This window comes from Rhipicephalus sanguineus, chromosome 8, assembly GCF_013339695.2.
Source record: "Rhipicephalus sanguineus isolate Rsan-2018 chromosome 8, BIME_Rsan_1.4, whole genome shotgun sequence".
NCBI classification, from domain to species: Eukaryota; Metazoa; Arthropoda; class Arachnida; order Ixodida; family Ixodidae; genus Rhipicephalus; species Rhipicephalus sanguineus.
In genome coordinates this window covers 86,732,804-86,754,709 of record NC_051183.1, presented here as the reverse complement: position 1 = coordinate 86,754,709, position 21,906 = coordinate 86,732,804, and the positions used below count along the sequence as shown (strand labels likewise).

General features: G+C 43.3%; 1 protein-coding gene across 1 annotated transcript in view; it reads left to right on the top strand.

The window, feature by feature from the left end:
- Window positions 1–690: 690 nt before the first annotated feature.
- LOC119402191 (venom metalloproteinase antarease-like TtrivMP_A) overlaps window positions 691–21,906 on the top strand; it is a 28,967-nt gene continuing 7,751 nt past the window's right edge. The window contains exons 1-11 of the mRNA XM_037669306.2: window positions 691–789; window positions 1,428–1,594; window positions 3,398–3,490; window positions 10,046–10,169; window positions 12,547–12,698; window positions 15,729–15,800; window positions 17,611–17,738; window positions 18,087–18,136; window positions 19,942–20,050; window positions 20,168–20,299; window positions 20,436–20,586. Of these exons, the coding sequence (XP_037525234.1) occupies window positions 741–789; window positions 1,428–1,594; window positions 3,398–3,490; window positions 10,046–10,169; window positions 12,547–12,698; window positions 15,729–15,800; window positions 17,611–17,738; window positions 18,087–18,136; window positions 19,942–20,050; window positions 20,168–20,299; window positions 20,436–20,586 (1,227 nt within the window). The 5' untranslated portion in view covers window positions 691–740. The remainder of the gene's footprint in view (window positions 790–1,427; window positions 1,595–3,397; window positions 3,491–10,045; window positions 10,170–12,546; window positions 12,699–15,728; window positions 15,801–17,610; window positions 17,739–18,086; window positions 18,137–19,941; window positions 20,051–20,167; window positions 20,300–20,435; window positions 20,587–21,906) is intronic.

Here is a 21,906-nt window from a genome sequence, read left to right as displayed (position 1 = left end):
ACCTATCAGTGCCTAAACGCACACAAATACTCCAGTCAGCATCCACGAAGACTCCACAAAAAGGCATATCGGTAAGGGGCCAGACAATGATGTGTGCTCTCCCCACTGTTGCTCACTGGATGCATAGAAGGCCAGTAATGCCCACTAATTCACATCATGTCATCTTAAGAAACTCGCTCACCTCCATGTGCGCGAATCGCCATGCCAGTGTTCTAAGAACGAGCGTTCACTGTAACTTAGTGATGTTCCTTTATGTTTGCGTTTCTGAGCGCGGTAATGTTTTCATCGCCAAATAGATTACCGTCTACTGGAACATAGGTAGCATACAACTATTCGTCTTGAATCTGCGAACCTTTCTTCCTATTTTTTTCAGATGATGATTCGCCTTAGGAGACAAACCTACACTTTTTTGGTGTAAGGTATATTTGCCCTGATCATGAATCACACTCAGAGAAAAGGTCCTGTATGACCTTGAACACATCCAGGAACATGAAGATCTACCGAACATTGTTTTGAAGTGCAGTCTGTCATACTTTATAAATAACACGTTCACCTTTCTTTGATGCAGGTTTCCACTCTTGCAATGGGCAACAATTTTTGACCTACTCAGCAAGATGTTCCAGACGTTAGAGGTAGTTCTTTGTGACAAGCACCAATATATATATCAGTGACCGATATTTCAGCATTACAACAGGTTTGAAATCGTAGGAGTTTGCTTTGTTGATTATGTCACCTTGAAAATGCTTGTTTTCATTGTGTTCGCAAAACTTGCCGTCTTCACTTATGCAGGTAACGTTTCCTAAGTGTTCCTAAAACGGAAGATTCACAGCTATAAGTATACAGCTAGCGCAGTAACTTGATCCGAGTTTGCCATTAATATATTAGATTATTAAACATAGGCATCATTAGTACTTCCATATGCATAAAATATATAATTCCAAGACCAATCATGTGCCGTGCGAACCTCTATGTGCTGTCTATGTTAGACCAGATACTAGCGACTTAGGCTAGTGGCCCAAGTATTTGTACGCGTTCTCTGTAATTATGTCTCAATAAACACAATTTTCGTTTATTTTCTGTTGTGAGAATTTATTCCTGAGTTGAGATTCTTATGTTTAGGCTTCTTGTACCAGATTGTGAAGTATGATTAGACTGTAATCGCTCGCATATCGCTCAGGCAGAAACGTTGCTGTATGCTCGTATGTTTCATCACAACTTCACACATATATTTCTCACATATGCTGCGTTAATCATTACATACTGTTCATTTCATCCTTTTGATTATCGGCTGTTTTCACGTTATGAATTGGGAGCATAAGTGCATAGCTAAAAAATAGGAATCAATAAAGCTATGTTGGTGTAGACTGCCTTTATTCTTTCTTTGTCACGAATATGCTTCCTTTCCCTGCGTTGTGAACAATCAACAGCAAGTGAATTCTTGGTGTACCCGACTATTCTGGAAGAGCGGACGACAGCTTCGAATCTCGTGCTACAGCTCAATCAGGATATTACACTCCACCTGAAAAGATGTTCTGTATTGGCCGACGAAGTACTGGTGGCCACAAGCACTGCAGAAGGAAACCAGATGGAGCTGGTACGTACATATTGTATATGTGGTATATGTTACGTGAATGTTTCTGTGAAATTTTCGTCTTTGCAACTGCCAGCATTCAGGTTTTCAGGACGGAGTCGTCATTACATGACTTACTTTTTCCCCTTTATATGTGCTGTAATATCATGATCGTACAGAAGATCTGCAAGAGAGTCCACGTCAGAAAACATTCGGCAGATCCCACGCACCGTGGGATCTGCCGAGTCGATGTTATTCGAAGCATGCGGCGCGAAGGTGACTGTGGCATAACTTTTTTACTGAGCGAAACGTTACAAATTGACACTAAATATTTGTATAAATTTTATATGCACACATATATGTTGAAGGGCCGCATATGTTTTATATGACCAGTTGCTTACAGTTGCATAACGCTGCCAATGGCAACGTGGGCATTACCAATACCAGAAGCGGTAAGCTGATATGTAGTGTTTATACTTGTCCCTTATTATGGAGAACGCATGCACGTTTCACGAACCCGTGTGCATGTGTGGAAGAGCTTCTTGACAGTTCTTGAAGAAGGTCATCATCACCGTGATGACTTCTGATCGGATCCGGTCGTGATAGCGGTGACGAGGGGTCCATGTGTAGTGAAGTACGAGGTATAGTACAGCTGTTGGAAATTGTGAATGCCCCGCTCATTTCGTCGGCAAATTGTCTGTCGATATAGAATGTCGAGGCTGCTAGGCCTAGAGATTGCTATGTAGATCAGCATCAGTGGATAGTAATTGTCGTATTTGTAGACTGCCTGGGCGTATGTGGCCTACGTAGCCTAGTGTACAAAGCGGCTGTCAATCAATCTGGCATCATCCTCGGTCAGCATGAGGCCGTCGCCCAGCCTCGTAAGAAATGAAGCGGAGAGTGCGTCGTTCTTGCGGATTAACCACACTTTACGGTGCAACGATGTGAATATCACACGTACATTTCGTTAATGTATTCCTCCGGGCTCGAGCAATGCTTCAATATAGCTTGCTGAATCATAGGAATACAAATGCAATGTTTATTAGACCGCAGCCCGTGGTAAACGGGTATGTCCCACGCGTGTCTACAGGAAAAGGTTTGACGACGTACGCGACAGGATGTTCGCGTTATTCATGTCATGACCCGACAGTCATATTCGTGAAATCCTCTTACCCTCCCATGCCAATACTGGTCTACACCAAGCTAAGGAGGCGGTAATGAGAACACCCAGACGCAGGCGGCTAGATAGATAGATAGATAGATAGATAGATAGATAGATAGATAGATAGATAGATAGATAGATAGATAGATAGATAGATAGATAGATAGATAGATAGATAGATAGATAGATAGATAGATAGATAGATAGATAGATAGATAGATAGGAATGCTCAATATGTGAAAGGTTCGCTAAGAAATGCTTCGCATTTAATATTACCCCAGCGTGTAGCTGCATACCTTCATTAAATCCATCGTATTGAACATTTTATTTTCCGCAAAAATACAGTGCAATGTATTACGCATGTTTCTTTAATATCGAGATTTACGTCAGTATCATTAGGAAAATATGTATCTTTATTATTGACGGGTTACATTCGTAACGTAGTGTGGTGCCATGTTTCCTCATTTTGAGCTGAGCACAAAGAAAATAGCACAGCTCACCTTCAAAAAGAGTACCAAAGCTCGCTCCATCCAATGCAACGATTTATACTGCAGACAAGCTCTTGTAATTTGTATATAATACTTTCAGTTAAACTTGTGTATGAGTTTATTCCTCGGCAATTGTTGTACGTGACTTTCTCACAAAAACATGTTTCGACTTTGCAGGTCAATACATCGGGTATTCAAGCAAGTTTGTACCATGACACACACCACCAGTCTTCCGTGATCGTACGCGCGAGAGATGGCGCAGCGCAAGTAGTAAGCTATTCTGATTCGGTGAAAGGAGTATTTCCTATGCTTTACGCTTCTGTATTTAATAGGTCAATTTAGTTAAGCTGCTATCACAAAAAATAAGAACGCAGGAATAAGGGGCTGAATTTTTATCGTATACTATTTACTTTACTAGTCGGAAACAGCCACGTGACACGACAATTGATCTATGTAAATATGCAGTTTTTGTTCCGCTCACATCATCTAATAAATTTTGCTTATTATAATCTGGATTGAATAGTTAAGAGGTGTCACGTTTCAGCACGTAAACGTTGATGAATACAGGTGCACATTAATGTATGAGCCAGCACTCAAGGATCACCAAAAGAAGTAACACGCACTTCACTAAGCTAGCAATGATCAACGCGCTTTGTGCGGGCATTGAATTGTATATAAAATCGCACTGTCATTAAAATAAGACCACATCAGCACGGGTCACAGCTTTTGCTTCATGTGTTTCATTGATTTCTGAGAGACTAAAGGAACTTTATTCTCAATTATCACATAATGCGCGCGAGAAGGTCGCTGTTCCGAGGAATCGAAATTTAGGATTTGTAGTATTGATTTTAAAGGCCAACTGCAACGAAAATGACTTGGACGGAATTCCCTCATGATGCGTAGTATAGGTTAAGTAATGATAATGGCAGAGAATAATCTTGCAGTCGCGTATCTAATTTATGACCGGTGCTCCACTTGTCAGCTAGCAGATGACGTGTAGCTCTATGATGTGTCCGGGCAAATCGGATACAAACGGAAATGACGTAAATCCCAGCCCACCACCGCTGGGGGCAGAACTCTCCGGAACCGCATCCCTCCCCTTTCTGCGTGGCTCCCCTATAGGAGTGGCTAATTCAGAAGAGTTTCAACTCTATTGTAGTAGGACGTCATCTAATTGCGCGTTAGTAGACTGCTTGGACACGGAGGTCCAGGCCGGGACGAGCTTTCACTCTTTTCCGAAAAACCTAAAGGTCCGAAAGCTGCGGGTTATAGCAGTGAGGTTAAAGTATAGGGAACAGCGGTGAGTGCGGTGCTTTGCCCAGCGCAATTCAAAGATAACGTCTTGATATAAGACCGGTGTCTATTCGCCCAAATGTCATCGAATATGAAAAAAGCGCTGAATCCTGACGCAGTGCCGTCTATATTCAGCCAATGCAAACCCAACTGCAGGAAGCCCTGACCGCCGTTTCTCCGAACGTATTCGTAGTAAACAGTTTTATTATACAGGTATTCCTATTAAACAGATTTACTATAGCCTGGAACGCTTGTGTTAGCATGTTCCGCACGCTAAAATATTGCGCGACGCAATTCAAGAGAGATTTAGCGCTAAATAGAGTCACTGGAAAAATTTCAGAGTATCGCATCTGTTTTCCGCGCGCCGCCGCCGACGCGATTGGCTTACTCGCATCACGTGACCTCTCACCGCCATATCCCTTCCAAGCGCTTTGGGTGCAGGCGCGTTCAATGCAGAGCGTGGCCGGACATTTAGCATTACCACGGTTCGCATAAGTACTTCGTTGCTTTTTTAAACGCGTCATGCAGGTGCAGACGGGCGTAAGCAGACATTTTTTTCGGGGGGGGGGGGGGGCACGGGCCAGGTGTGCCACCCCCTGGCTACGCCACTGCATGCAGATGCCAGAAGAGAGCAGCTCACCATCAATCGAACGTGACTGGTGAGCTACTCTGGGAATCTCGTTTGCCGTGTGGGAAAAATTAATGTCAAAAGAGCGCCGTTTACGTGGCTGCATAGTTGGCCTGAACGAATTCGCCCCCCTCGAATAACACTCCTTCCTGCAGTGAACTACACTAACTTTGCTGGAAAAGATCTTATGCGACAGGATACTTCACCTTTTTGGTTCGCTGTGGTCAGCGATATTGAAAACTACATACCTTTCTATTTGCTCGGCTGTTTATATCTCGATCTGTTGAACAGATTACGCATGCTATCCGAGTTATAAGCGTGTCGCGCACGAGAGCGAAAACGAAGATTTATTAAAATAATAACTGTTTACTGGTATACCTTGAAGGCAATTGTGGCATGATCTTTGGCATTGCACAAAACAGAAGCGTGGAACTCTGTTGATAAACTTGGTATAAGGCAATGTTATCAAGCGTACTTTTACATTTGTTGCAAAAAAATGCTGCGAATGCTGCACTGCACCGAGCGTACCCTTAAAATACTGTATAGTTGGTGAGAAATGGTCACAGCAAAAAAAAAAAAAAAAGCAGATCCCACGCACTGAGGGAGTCGATTTTATGCGAGCTCTAGCTCTATATATATACATACTGTGTTGCAGTAGCATGCGCTTTAAAAACTTCGGGATGTGCTATTTCTGATCAAAAGAAGATAAAGCACCGTGCCGAGGAAGTTTTAATAAGAGTGCATTATGAAAAAAAAAAAGTGCAGCAGTGCAGAAACTGAACCCCAGCTGTTTACGCGCTGGCAACGCCAAAAAAAAGAACTGTTTGTCGGAACACAGCAACATATTTGCAAATTCATTGCAACGTTGGGAATATTAAGGAGACAAGAAATAGGAAATGAAACAATTAAGTATTGATGTCAATAATTTTTGATGGCCAATTTTCTACGTATCGTAAGATAAGATGCACCTTACCTACCGCACGCCGATTCGCCCGTGCGTTCGGCTGCTGGCGTTCCGAATCAAGTCGTCGCGCACAACTTCCAATTACCGTACACACACAACTTCTACAACATATATATCAACCAGTTGAACAGCAAGCACGGTGCGCAAGCAAGCTATGCGTCAGCGATCAGTCGAAGGACGCAATGTTGAATATTCTCGATGTTGTTCGATAACGTTCTCGAGTGCAGTGAACCTGAACACCGACTGCAAAGCTAGCGCAAACAGTCAAGATTCACCAAATGTCGAAGTAAATGGCATCTCGCACGATGTCACTGCGCTAATGCAACTATGTTTACAGATCCGGACCTAGCGAACACGACCGGGCGTGACACGAAAAGAGACCGATGAAGCCATGAAGAGAGTTCGCGAGCACATGGCAACATTCGCCGTACGTTTCATTAGTTACACCGCTAACCACGCAGTCGATAAATACCTGTCGATGACTCGAAATCACTTCTAATATCCTCTTGAAGAAACACACACATATAATGCCGTTCTGCCGAGCGTAACACGGCGCTGAGGCTAAAAGATCGGTCACTTCTCAACACACGCTAGCAACGCGCCGGACGGTCTGGAAGGGAAGTGGCCGCGGCCGCCCAATGTTGCCCGCGTGCAGCCTACCTTTGCGGTACTCTGATTTTCCAGTGACTCTAGCGCTAAACTCTCCACTGCGCCATCTACGAGCGAGTAATCAAAGCTCCAAAAGCTGATCGGCTCGTCATATAGCTGCAAGTAGTGAAAGCAGCAAAGTTCGACAAACATGTAGTCGTACTTGCTACCACAGCTGGTGCTAGCCACCGTACTTGATCTTTCCAATGCGTTCAGAACAATTCAAACACGTAAACATATTTAAAAAAACAATAATAATACAACAAAATATTAAACCTTATGTGCTACACCAGGTTTAATATAAAAGTCAGAGAAGTGGTTAAGGAAATGCAGGGACATATTCAGTCAACATAGGAGTGTGCTAAACCTATAATGAATATCGAAAACAACGCTGTCTCACCGTCCGTAGTCTTTCACTGAAACGAGAATGCCCGAAGCGTAAACCAGCAGCACCATAGATTGTGAACCACGGAGTTCTTCAAGACCGCAGGGCGAGACGATAGGTGCGAAGCCGGCAGGCCTTACTCAGATAAACGCTTTAACGCGCACAAGAACATTTATTATCATAAATCCGTGTTTCCTTCACAGTGCATGTTTAGGCAGTTTGTTTTTCGTTGATATCTCAAAAAAGAAGTGTGGGGCCCGGCCGCGAAGCAGATGTTGCGAAGCGCAGAGCAGATGATATACTTGCATCGGTCGGTCTGTCAGCCTGGGAGTAGCGTCACTTCCGGCGAGCTGTAATGACGTCGTTTCTTTAGATTCGGCATCGAACAAGGCTGGAACCATCAGCGGAGCAAGTGTTCGACCTAGATAAGTTTTGTTGGTATTTCCAAGCTTGTGCTAGTAGTACAAAGTATATCTACACGTGGCTAGACTTGGCTCGACATGTCACATGACTACGTGTTACGTGGTGTTCTGGTTGTAGTCACGTGGCTAGCAGTTACGTGGTTTTTGATGCGAACATGTAACTTGAATAGCTCTTACGTGATGTATGACGGGGACATGCCATGTAACTCAGTTATTATGTAATGTTGCGTAATTTTAGTCGCGTGACAAAATATTACGTGGTTTTAATCATATGTCACTAAATTTTGCGTGATGTTATGTGATTTTTAGTGGCGGGCGTAGTTACGTGATGTTACATGATTCTAGTCACTTGACTAGACGTTACGTGACTTCTGACACGTGGCTCTTTATTAGCTGATGCTTCGCACTAGTGGTGCTAAACCTGCAGGGTGTGTGGAGGTGGGCGGCCTTATTGGTTTGTCTATTTTTTTTCTATCTTCATCTCTTTCTTTTTCTTTCATCTTACTGTTTACTCTGTCTTTTTCGTCTATGTTTATTCCTATTTTCTTCTTCCTCTATCTATGTATTTGTTTGTCTTTCTCGCTCCTTCCTGCTCTTCTTTCTTTCTCGCCCTCGTTTTAATGATTCCCTTTTTTCTTTACCTCTTTTTCTGTATTTATGTATGTCTCTATCTTACTTCCTCTTTCTGTCTTTTTCATTTTCCTTCTCTCTATTTCTCTCTACTTCCCTTCTCCTCGACGTTGCTATAGTATACTACAGAAGCCTATGCTATGCCCTGCTGGCGTGTCTGGATACCCGAGTTGTTTGGACGCTCGCCTTGGGATCGTGGATAGGCGGATTCCAATCCTGCCGCCTCTTGGGAAATTTCTTTCGCCTCATTTTCTCTTCCTTTATATCTCTCTGCCTCTCTATTGTTTTCGTTCTTTCTCTGTCTCTCTGTGTACTCGTTCTGTCCACTCACCCATGAGGGTTATTTCAGGCGACGCCCGAGAAATCGGCTCACGCGTTTTAAGAGTGTAGCAGGTGACGAAGGAAAGCACATATGGGCGCTGTTATCGGATCGAAACAGAAGTTGAAAAGGGCGAAGCGTGCGCGTACTGGGTCATGATGAATAGAATTATTGTTCGCACTACTCGGCGCAACGAAAAGCTTACAGAGCTGCGCTCGTAAAATAGTGTTGGCGGCAAGTTTTTTTTTTTTCATTCGTAAACGCTTGCATTTCGAAGGCTAACTTTGGCAGGTAGCATTTTCTCCAGCTAGAGTGCTTTTAAATCGGCTATTGGAGGTGGTCAAAATTCTGTTGCGGTTTGGCTTTAAGGACACCGTGGAAGTTGTATCAAAGAGCTACTCCATCTCAAATTCTCTTAAGAGCCAAGCTCTTTAAAGCAGCCGTAATTTGTGCGGCCTATCCTGTGTGTCCTATTCTGTGCGGACTATCAGGTATGTGTCAGAGAAGCTGGGTAAAGCCCACTCCTCACCGCCGGTCCACTAAAAATGAAGAAGACAACAGTTAGCCCAACAAACCCAATACTTCCCACTGACCCAATAAAAAAGAAGGCAACAGTTGGCCCAAAGTGTTAGGCCGCCTTGGCTTTCAGTAGCAACCATGGAATGACCCATGTGTCCGACCATGGGACCGAGCATAGTTCGTACTCCCGAAGAAGACGCTGCGCTTCGCGAAGCAAGGCTCGCTGCTATGCGGAAAAGGCAGCGGCGATGTCAAGCCGATCCGAGTACGCAGTGGCGGCGACGATGCGAAGACTCCGAATACGCCAGCCGTGAACGTGAGTCGAATTCTGCACGCATGCGGGCTTTACGCCACAACCCACCATATCGGGAAGACGAGTATGAGCGGCAAAGAGCCGGCGCTACCATGACCCCCGAAGCAAGGTTCGCTGCTATGCGGGAGAGCTAGCGGCTACCCGACGACAACGCTGCAAACGGCCTTGACGACGACGACTACGGTGATTATTACTAATAAAAAGTTCTGGACACTCTGGTTTTATTAAACCAGAGAGAGAAGCCTAATAACAGCCTTACATAGCCTAATAAAAGCGCGCAGTTTACACTCGGCCGCGGAAAGCTAAAGACTCAGCGAAGCTGATCGATCATCTGCGTCATAACTACCAGAATAACCGCTTCGGCGTAGCTCCGGACAAACCTACGTATTACGAAGTTCAATCTACCCACACAAAATTTAATCTCGATATAGCCAAGTTCAACTTAGCTAGTGCCAAGGTCAACCTTGATAGAGCAAAGTTCAGCATTGCCACACCTAGCATAACCTCGATATAGCCAAGTACTACCGAGCTCAACCTAGCTGTAACCAAGTTCTGCCTAGCTACAACTACAATAAGCAGACCATCGATCAGCCTCGCTGTGTTTTAAGCTTTGGGCAGCCAAGTGCAAACTACACGCTTGTTTTCATCAACAATGGCTGAAGTCATGCAGCATGAACTTTTGAGCTAATTATCACTTTTTACAGGAAGGTATCATAAACCACAAGCTGCGGATAAAGCCTGTTCCAGAAGGCAAACGTTCCTCCCAAGGTGAAATGCTCCATAAGATATACGAAGTCGATGTACCGACGAAGATTCCTATAAATATGGGTAAAATGTTTTATGGAATTTCCTCAGTGCTCACGACGGAGTTGTTCCTCCGGCATTTCTACCAGTTCATTGGTATCGTGCCATAGTATACAGGTGCCTGAGCTTGCGTAGATTACATACACCTAGCCATGGCTTTCTCTAGCACAGCATTCAGCTCACATAAGCCTACTGCGCGGACAAGTTTCGGAAAGTGTTTGAATAGCCGAGTGGTTAAGAACTTGTTTCGGCAATTTTGATAGAAGGCGCGAATGTGAGATCAAGCATACTCACAACGTAACTGAATTGCTACCCCATGGCTTCATATGCTTCATTCTGTGTAATTTCTTCCAAACGGCCAGCAAAATCCGCGATGTCGGCGAGGCTACCGAAGTAGTCGGCCCTAATAATAAAAGTCCCCCTTAAGGTAGCCAGTAGATGTACTTTACTTTGCGGTAGTTAAGTACCGTTTCAAGTTTACCTTATTTACAAGATCGCTCTGTGGAACGCGTTAAACGCCGATCGGTTACTTAAGTCATAAGTTAAGGAGGAGTTTCGTTTGTGAATGCGGGCCTTAAGCTTTTTGCTATGCCGTTTCGCGTCGACAGATAATTATCACCATAATAAAGCTACACACGCAACCTTCGTCCTGTCCTTCCTCTTCTTCATCTTCGGCTTGGCTCGCCAATTTGCCCGGCGTCGGATGCAATAACTGTGATGGGGCACGAGAACGAGTACAGAAAGAGAGGGAGAGATTGAAAAAAGAGAAATGGAGGAGTTCTTGGCAAAAAAAAAATTCTTCGTGAGGCTGGATTTGAACCGGCGTATCCACGCACGCTATCAGAGCATAACATAGCCTTGCATAGTATGATATAGCAAGGGGGTTTAAAAGGAAAGTGTGGGTGAGAAGGAGAGATGTGAGGATGAGGAGGATTTCTAGGTTATAGATGTCATGACCGTCATTTTCGTCATACCCTCATGCCCTCCTATGACAGTTTTGGCTTACACGAAGTTAAGGAGGCCACCACGAGAGCACCCAGACGCAGGCGGCTAGATAGATAGATAGATAGGTACACAGGAACGCCCAAAATCATTTTAACTCTCTAAAACAGACAGACGGACAGACAAAGAAAGAACTTTAGTGAAGTCCTGAGGGCTAAGAAATGATTCTCAATTAATGAAGAGAAACAAAGAAAACCGCCACCTCTGCACGTCCTTCAGGCTTGGCACCACATGTGTTAGGTTGCCTTAATTTTTTTACGTGCTATGCATATTAGGGGCCCAGCGTGCCACCCATCCATAGATCTCATGTGGTATCATCACGCTCACAATCAAGTGGTGAATGCAGGCCTAAACGAGGCTAGCCATGCTCAAAACCGGGTTAAAATAAACGAACGAGGTCTAGAATACTATAACTCACAAGAACAACCATGATGTAATGACAATAATAACTCAATAACTCTAAAACGCTTCGGGACAACGCGTACTGTCCCCCTCTCCAGGTGCGTGATTGCTCCTCCAAAGGGTGCTTCTCTAGCACCGGTGTTGCGAACTCCTGTGAGAAATTATTCACAGAGATATACTAAGAATAGCGTGACCGGAATTGCTGGGTATTGGGCTGCACGCTTCTTCAGGTTTCACGGTAGTAAAGCAACACCTAGCGTTGAATTTAGAACTACGCCAATCGCTACACAAGAACGACATGCGCGTGAGATTTGAACTATATTTAGCATTATATGAGATTTGTGGCGTTTTTCAATCATGCTAGCGACTGGAGGCAGAACTTCATTTGGAGGGGCTAGCTTTCTTCTTAGACACAATGAAAGGTATCCAACAGATAGTTGCACCCATTCTGATGGTAGAATCCGATCCCACAAACTTGCACTTACAGATCCGATACCCTACATGTTCAGGTACGACCGCGGTGCTTCCCCGCCTAATCGTTGGGTGTTTCTGTACCTGTAATCTCTGGGAGTGTTAGCCAGCGCCACTCGTTGACAATGCGGCGTTTCCCGTGGATGACATGGAGATTGAAACGTTCATCGAGATGTTTGAAATATAATAACCTCTTTCAATTTATAGAAGCGACAAAGAATTTTGCAAATTCCTGTAAGCAAAATAAGGATCAAAATATTCATATAAGGTACACAATATTTTGCTCGACTTGCTGCAGAGAACTAATGACAGAACAACGAGTGATGGGTAACCGCATATTGCGGGACATCTGCTTTACCAACTTCGATGAAGTGGCATGCAACAAAGTGAATGCAGTTTACATGCGGTAATCATCAGTTTCAATCATTTTGTTCGAAATCCTAGCAAAAATCATGGCAATTATAATACAAACTGAAGGTAACTGCTCTGAAAGAAAAATAACTGTCATCTTCCCACTATTTTCTAGGAAGCGGCATTACTCGGCGAAACATTTCCCAAAGAGAATTGAGCTATGATCGCTTTGCTGTAGAGGTTCACGTGATATCCGACAGCGTGCACCAAAAAGATTTTGCAAAAACTGAGGACCTGATTGCGTATTTTGCTGTCCTGTTAAATGGAGTGAGTACAATTTCCTGCTACAAATTATCATACATCGATATGTTGTTTCAGGCGCCCTTCGCGAGTGTTTCCGTATGCATGCCTAATATGTCATGTGAACAGTAAATACCCACCAGTTTAGCGTTGTGCCGTTTTAGAATATGTACTTGAGCATTATGAGATGGAGTATTTTAGAATAAATCAAATTGCAGTTGTCCTATAAATTACCTAAAGTGGTTGCTTGGGCGAGTTGGTACGACCTACTTCACATAAAAAACAGCGCTAAAAAACGGCGGACAAGAGAAAGAAGGACACAGACGGCGGCGCTGACTTACAACAAGATTTATTTGCCCTCACCGCGCAATATATACTCCGCTTGGTTTGACCCATGAAGTTCCGGACAGAGGAACCATCCGGTTCCTAGATATGATGTTAACGCTAAGTCCTACCCACGTGTGTTGGGCATATGAACCTCGCGCAAACAAGCCAACCCTTCCTTTTGGATCGGCACACTCAAAAGTGGTGAAGCGCGCTATTGCGAAGACTTGCTACACACACGCACTGCGAAGGTCTTGCCATCACATGATTCGGTGCAGCTTTAGTCAGCAAACTGAACGCCTCACTGAGGCTGGTTTCCCGATGTATGTCTTGACCGCCGTTGCTGAGCGTCTGCTCAGGGAAATCAGAATGAACACAGAGACTAGTGCTCGCACCCGTGCAAAGGAAAAGGGACGTGACAAACGAAACTTTGTCGTTATTCCCTATATTCACGGCGTCACCCACAACCTCAAAAAAGTGGCCAGCAGGTGCGAAGTTGACTTGGTTTTTTCGGCCCCAGAAAGGCTAGCTAGGTTGTGCAAGGCCGTGAATTCATTCTGGTGCCAGGGGAGAGCTAGCATGCCAGACCAGGCATCGGAACAAGTTCCTTCCATGCATTGAAAGGGTGGTATATTCTCTACCCTTGTCCTGTGGCAAAAGGTACATCGGCCCGTTTGGCCGATGTTTAAATGAGCGGCTGAAAGATCACGCTCACAATGTAACTTCAACGGGTTCGGGCCACCTAGCCGTTCATTGCCGAGACTGCGGCTGTTCTCCCGACTTCCAGAATTGTGCAGTGGTTAAGCGTCACCGGGAACAGATGATACGCGAAATTTACGAGTCTGCGGAAATGGCTAGGCTGGCCGATGCGTGTGTCAGCAGGCCTTCAATTGCCTTATCCCAAAAAGAAATTGATTTTCTTCAGAACGTTTGCACACGTGAGGCTCATAGCGTGCTATCACGATGATTATGTCCCATAGGTTTTTCACTGTTTTTATCTTTTTATTGTTCTTCCTATATTTGTCAGGTACTGCACAAGTATATGTTGCGCGGTGAGGGCAAATAAATCTTGTTGTAAGTCAGCGCCGCCGTCTGTGTCCTTCTTTCTCTTGTCCGCCGTTTTTAGCGCTGTTTTTATGTGACCTATAAATTACGAAATATTGACGTAGTAAGATTAATTTCATTCGGTAACAATCTCAAGTCTTACATCTCCTACTGCAGAAAGCACGGAACGTAACTTCTTTACGTGAGGGCCGAGCCTAACAGTAGGCCGACAAATTGGCACTGATCCACGGCGACAATGAATTTTTTTAGGTAATTGTTAGATTGGAGTAGGGCAGTTTGTGGCTAAAGAGCTATAATATACTGTTGCCTTAGAAGCATCAGATGTAAAGATATTGTGAAACTAGTTCTTAATGACTGAGGTGAGCTTCCTGTGAAAACGACACTAATCGGTCTATAACTCTGCCATGATTATGGTATAAATATGATTCGGTGTTAATTGAGTAGGAAAATCGATCAAGGAAATAAATTAAAATCAAGATATGAACAAGACCGGATTCACTAAGCAAACTGCTGTCTAGTGGCAAGAATTTCGATAACGTAGGTCGAGCATTCACTGCCTCTGGTCGAGAATATATAAAAGAATAAAGATTACACGAACCTCGACCACATGAAGCCAAGGAGCAGCTTGCTTGGGTGGCACCTCAATTTGGTCATTTAGGGTGTAATTCTCCGTTGTAATTTACAAGGAATTACATGACAATATATAAATCGCTTAGCTTAAACTTTTTTCAACTGCTTCAAATAAGGAACAACAATGCGTTCTAGGTGAAAGAACATGTTACATGATACTTAAATATGCACTTTTTATGTGCAGCTTGCATCTTGCAAACAATACACGATGTCATATCTTAGTGCGTATATGGAAAGTGATTGATTCCGTGAATTAGAAAGGAAGTTGGGGATGACCTGCCGTGATGATTTATCGTTCCGTTGTTACGCACGTACATTTTTCAAGCGAAGATTAGTATAAGGCATTGTACTTCAGTATTCGCTAAAATATTGGAGCATTTATGGGGTGACTAGATGGTTACGGCAGTATGGGCAGCGGTGAGCTCGTCACGCGGTTGCAAGTCGTTGAAGTGACATAATGATGCCCAATCACTCGGACTTGTATACATGAGCGCTGCAGAGATGAGGGATGTCACCCTGGCTAAACAAAATATGAAGAGATGGCAAAATGCATCAGAAAGGAAGGTGTGAATAACCGACAGCAACATTTGTGATGTCAATGTTCTGCATCAATATATATATATCCTAAGTGGATAGCTATAAAACACGCAGTAGCTGCGCCTTCGCTAGAAATTACGAAGAAATCCGTAACTACCAATCAAAGTATATATAAACGAAGTTCGTCAAAGAAATAGCAATTGCAATGGAGGTGTGGTGTCAGGGCGTGAAAAATTATTGCAGTGTCCAGAACCCCGGTAATTAACGTAATGTAACCTTGAAATTCGATTGCAAACAGCCAACAATCCTGGCGTTATTATTACTCGATCAATAAACAAACTTTTGCGTCAAGTACAAAATGTACATTGCATAAAATTTACGAGAGGAGCTCAAGCTCACAAACTTAAATGGTGTTATTATGCTGCGTTAATACTTTTCATGCGGGGTAATTGTTATTTTGTGAATTTTTCAATGTAATGAAACTGAGGACTCATACTTTAGGTGAACTTAAGGTACGTGGACATGACGAAGCCAAGAATAAAGTTCATGCTGGTCGGAATAACAAGGAGCTTAGTAAGTAGCATTTCAATGCTCGAAATAAATATTGGACTTGCTTTGAACTTTCCTGAGTTTATTTGACAGCACTATAATAAATCTTGAAACTAATATCTGGAATAATTTCTTGGAGAATGCTGGAAAATGTTGTTTAGCGTTGTAGCAGTGAATTTACTTCAAGCCATTTACCACGCATGCTATGATGTACACTATACAAGGGCCTTGTGCTGATCATTTGAAATGAACGCCGTAATTGAATATACCGCTAAACCGGTGCGTCGCTTGCCTTCCGACAAGATAGCTACCCGACACTGTAAGTCTTGCAGCTTTCCTAAAGGTGGCGTGTACTTAGATTTAGGTGCAGATTGAAGAACCCCAGGTGGTTGAAATTTCCGGAGTTCTCCACTACGGCGTCTGTCATAATCATATCGTGGTTTTGAGACGTTAAACCCCAAGTATTATCATTATAGACCATACAAAAAAAAACTCTGCTCACCCACACAAAACCTTCCTCACCCACATTTGGCGCAAAGAAATCATAAATAGCACAAACTTGTGCTATTGAAACCGAATCCCCTCGGTCCGAATGCGAGTGCCTTGACACTAGGCCATGCACACACGCTTTCCCAGTGAGATCCGACCTGTAACATATGAATGCGTAATGGGAGGGGATGAGGAGAGGAGAAGGGGAGAGGAGGTGTGTGGAGAGGGTTCGCGCATGCGCAGTAGGGGTGGTCACGCCGCACACCACCACCGGATTGAACTCCGCCATAAGATGCTTCGCATCTAAAAAGAAAGAAAGTAAAGCAGTACGTCAGGCACGCGCACACCAAGCTTCGCTTGCCCCATTTCCTTGGTTGGGGAAGGTCTCCTTATTTTTGTTTATTCCTGGAATATTTTCATGATAGAATTACGGTACACTGCATGTATTTCGTTTTTGTGAAGTTGGGACGGATTGCAAAAAAAAGTTTGGGATGTTATGACGCTGAGCCCTTATGCCCTTGTTTGAAGGAATAGGTGCCCATAACCTTCATTGTTATCGGTGGTGGTTTCCACCGATTGTCGAGTTAGCACGTACCAACAGGTCAGTATACTGAAATGTCAAGTAGTTGAAACTTGACGATCACGAAACCATTTCGCAGCATAAAATTTTAGTACTCAGTCGCAGTCGCTTTGGTCGATTTCTAGGGTGCCTTGATGTTGCAATTAGAATCAATCGCTCTTTTTTTCTGTTCGCCATTCACTGATTCATTTTGCTGGTGAAGATGATTCCTGATTCATTTTTTTTGGTGAAGATGACGTCAAGCGCTCCTCTTTGTTGGCTTTAGATTTGTGAAAAGACGTATCATGTTTTAAACTTTCCATTGCCTCGGCAAGTTTGCGTCGCTTATTCAGCTTATCATAGCAGCAGTTCATGATGCCGACAGATGCGCAGGTGCTGACTAGACGTTGACACAACTTTACCGAAATAATGAGGAAGCACATCTATAATGAGGAAGCAATGTTAATCAATTGCTGTTTCATTGCAGTGTAGGTTCTTTAGTGCATCGTACAGTTGATAACTGTGATATCGAATACCGAGAGTTAATTACATAAGATACCAATAGTTCGTGTCGTCTGAGCAGTGAAGCCACTCGAAGCGATGATTATTGTGCGAATGCATTGCGCTTGGAGCAGATGGCTACCGCTACAAAATATTTAGTGTTTGAAACATAAGTTTCCTCCCGTTTCAGTGTGACTGCGTTACTTTAACAAGAAAAAAATGTTTTCTGAAAGCAGGAAAATACTATGAATTTATTTGTCATTTACTAATGAGACCTACTCGCAGGACGACGCTTATGCCAGTTATCTTAAGCCTGGTATTCTCGACATGGACAAGTCATTGGATGGCTTGTTTAAATTTAACGCAAGAGGCAGAGTTCCTGGGAGACCCGACGTAGTGCATCTGGTAACAGGGTAAGATAGCGTATGAATGTTTCGCTGTTTGCTCATGTTGAGCTGTTACTTGAGGACGCGGGCTCGAGTTCCGGTTACGGTGGCTGCATTTATGTATAGGTCTATATTGATGGACATCAGGTGGCGACAATTAACCGGTCTTCCCCCATTAGCGAGTGCCTAACATATTTAATCGTATGTGAAGCCGCAGCAATTATTGTATTTAGATCGTTTTCCAGAGGCAATTTTTTACACGCGAAAAGGCATTGCGCGACACTTGAGCGTCATTATTATACTCCCCGGTGTGAAATCATTCTCACTATTTCAATTTATCACGTGCCGGTTTCTACTTTTTTTTCACATATGTAGCCAAGACATGGCCCGTTTCGAAAATGGCGCTCTGGATAAAGAATACACAGGTGAGATGTGTATTGAACACGGCTGCCTTTTTGGAGAAACGTGCTTTACTTTGAATGTAGTGGCGAGAATTGACGAAATATTTATTAAGCTAACTTTCTGTGTGACCAAGTGTAAGAATAAATTTTTTGGAGTGAACGAAGCTCAACGTTAAGTAGTCAGACAAATGCAACAAACTCATTATATTCAGTGAAAATAAATCTCCATTTTGGGCAAATGCTAAGAATCAATTAAAGACGACATCAGGGCAAGGCGGAGCAAAACGCGACAAATTTTTGAAAATAGTGAATATCTGTTTTTATTTCACTCGTTACCATAAAATGTCAACACAGGAACTTTCTTTTGGGTACAAGGTATGTGTTAAACAAATATGGCCATGCTGTGAAGGTTCAAAATATTATTTTAAAAAGAAGCAAAAAATACACCACATGTCTCATTTTGCCCCAACCTGCGGGGCAAAACGAGACATGTGGTGTATTTCATGCTGTCTCGTGCTCTCTCGTGTGGCAACACGAGACAGCATGGAAAAATTTTATCCTTTCAGTTCTTGCAGTAGAACCACTTCAAATTCACTCCGATGGCCGCCACGCAGTCTTAATGCGCCCAGTCTTTGCTCTCCACGCATTGAATCCACACAGAACCCGGAGCTGTGCTGCTCTGAAACTCCTGAAAAGCATTCAGTGTTTTTTCATGTTTTCCTCCCAAGAAACTCCAGATCATATTCTCTTGTACGTCCGCACCATCCTTAACAAAAACATGATATATAAGGAGTGTAAATAAATAGATCACTTAATAAGACACTCTTTAAGGCAATTCAATGCCTTTTTGTCGCGTTGTGCCCCTCTCACATACCCGAATTCAAAAAAAATTCCCTTTGGCCCATGGCACCAAATGAACTGAACTTTTGGTGGCATGTATCTAGTAGTATAAAGTAACAACATAAATATTTACATTGTTGTACTGATGCCGGAAGAGCTTCATGCACAGATCCGAAAATTTGGCAGAGCAGAATTTCGCCCCATTTTGGCGGGTCACGAACACACTGACATCAGCCGCGAAATCTTTCCGGCACGAACGCTGTGAGCAATCATGAACTTTGACGCATAAAATGTCGAAAACTACAGACCCTATCGCTGAAATAGAGAAACGAAGAAAATGTACTTTTTGTACTAGCTATACAGAGCGGCAAAGTCAAAATGTCGCGTTTTGCCCCGCGTCTCAATTTGCCCCGCCTTGCCCTAAATCTCCCGCCACGGGCCTGGCTTCCACTATTATTGTTCTTACGACATAAATTCAGCATACTCTGATTCACAACGCTTCATGAACACATCTGGAAACATGCCTAAATAAGTTATTTACAACTGAGGATGAAAGAGCGTGTCTATAACAAGGGTACTGAGGAACAAATACCACAAGACAAGCCCAGTAAACTGCTATGTGCTTCCAGATTATCCGAAACAGTTCTTCATGAGTGAAAAGCTTCTTCATTAATGAGGTTTCTGATTCTGTACAGCGTAATAAATAGGTTTTAATGCATATATGTCCACGCCTTCCGTTATTAAATGGGCCTTCTGAAAACGACGTATGTGATTCAAATATTCAAACATTCCTTTTATATTGAAAACTGTTTTTTTTTTATTCTTAAGTTTTTATGCAATTCAGATTGGTTACTCTTCGCACAAGATAATTTTATATATCTTGGTGACATTTGTCCACCCACATAAGCCATATACATTCACCATCAAAGCTTTTGTATTACCATTTGAACAACGTGATATGAAAATCTACTCCTTTATATTTAATCCAGGACTTGCCTATGAGGGCCCTCCATGTACAAAAAGAGCCGTTTCCTTAAGCGAAGATATTGCCACTTCATACAAAGGCGTCTTTATCATGGCTCACGAACTGGGACATGTGTAAGTAAGCGTGTCTGAGATGGGTACGAAATAAAATAGATGGTTAATAGATAGGTCTGATATGGGTAAAAAATAAAAGCTGCTTAACAAAACATTACTACTGCTTACACCCTAAAGGATGGGATCGCCTCATGACGAAACAAATAGATGCCCTTGGTCCGAAGGATATCTCATGAGCTACGTCGATGGAGGAGTGAAAAAATACCGACTTTCTAAGTGCAGTGAAGAGAGGATACGAGACAATCTAAAGTAAGAAATTTTTCTTGCCTTCATTTTCCTTGAACCAATACTTCAGTGTCAAGATAAACCTTATAAACACAAGCTATTTAATTATCACCCCTGTAAGTTGCACGGCATGCCTAGACGAGTGATTCCACTCTTGCAGATACATGCCTAGGAGATGTGTAGGAATACTGTCGCAAACTACCTACATGCACCGTTATAACAAGTTTCCGGGCCAGAAAGTGAGCAAGAAGCATTACTGTCAGAAGCGTTTGAAGAAATACACAACTGCAAATGATATCTTCTACGAAAAGGTAAGCACATCTGGCTTTTTCTGTGAACTAGTGTTCACATACATTTTACCATCGAGATTGTTAATATGAAAGAGCAGGTAATGTGGTGAATGCATCAAATTAACTAGAAGTACAAGGGTTTTAACCTTTCGCACTACATGTACGCTTGCTATTCAGCAAATATAACAGCATATTGCTGCAAATATCTGGTGATAGAAAATGGTGGTAATAAATGGATAAGTTTTTAGTCTGCGAGTAAGATAACAAAACAGCCAAAGTTTACCAAAATATCTGCGCAGTTGCATTAGTTTTTTTTGCTGCTTAAAAAACGAGGTTGCAGCGCCTGAATACAAGCAATGTATATAAAGTGTTAAGAAACTGATATGAATGGTTAAGAATGTGGAAGAGAGGGCCTGGGGATTGAGCAGAGCGGAAGAACTTCAAATTCTAGTTACATTACGAGGTACAGCATTTGGTTTGGTTAGAATGGGCTAGAGCAAGTTGCGGACGTAGTAGTGAGACCAGAGATTATCGCAGCAAATGAACGTCCTTAAAAAGGGGGCGTGCTTTCGGCTTGCTGGAGTACAAATACAGAAGGCTAAACGCTCCCTAAGCAAAGGTCAGCGTTAAAGAGGATTTTATGGTGAGCAAGAATAGCCTTGATTTTATGTTTTAGGACGTGGCGCATGCGCAAGTTGTCACTGTACATTTCAGGACCATATAGACGCGACTTCCACACTGACATTGTTAGGTACTTCGACAGTGTGGAACTATCTTTCTGCGACACCTCTTTCTAGCCAGTTTCGTTTCACACACTTCCATAGTGTCTAAACTTGTCCCCTATGATAAGGCCTGACGGTGCAGAAAAGGCTCAGGTCCACACGCCCACATGTAACTGTACTACATCTGCCTTCCAACATGTACAGGAGTGCCTAAAGGTTCCCGGGCCGGCCTTGCACAGGATACCATGGGATAGTGGGCTGGTAACTTTCGGCTACCCCTACACATACGCATGCAATGTGTGTAGGGGAATGTTTCACAGGTGTCATGCCTGGAGCTGCTAACATCAATGTCGACGACTACAGCGAGGGTAACGCAGTCTGAACCGGACCACGGGAGGCAAGAAAGATTAAGTAGCGCCAACGAATATTCAACAAGCATAGTGACTGAACGGCAGTTCGGCAGTGCTATGAGAAGGCGGAAAGCGTTCTGTCTTGCCGTATGCGTACTTACTGCGGTGGGATATGGGGTCGGGGGCAGGCCGCCACCCTTAACTACCGAAAAGGGCGCCAAGTACGCCCCACACCTTTCCTCCTTGTTTAGCAGGGTGATCTGGACCTT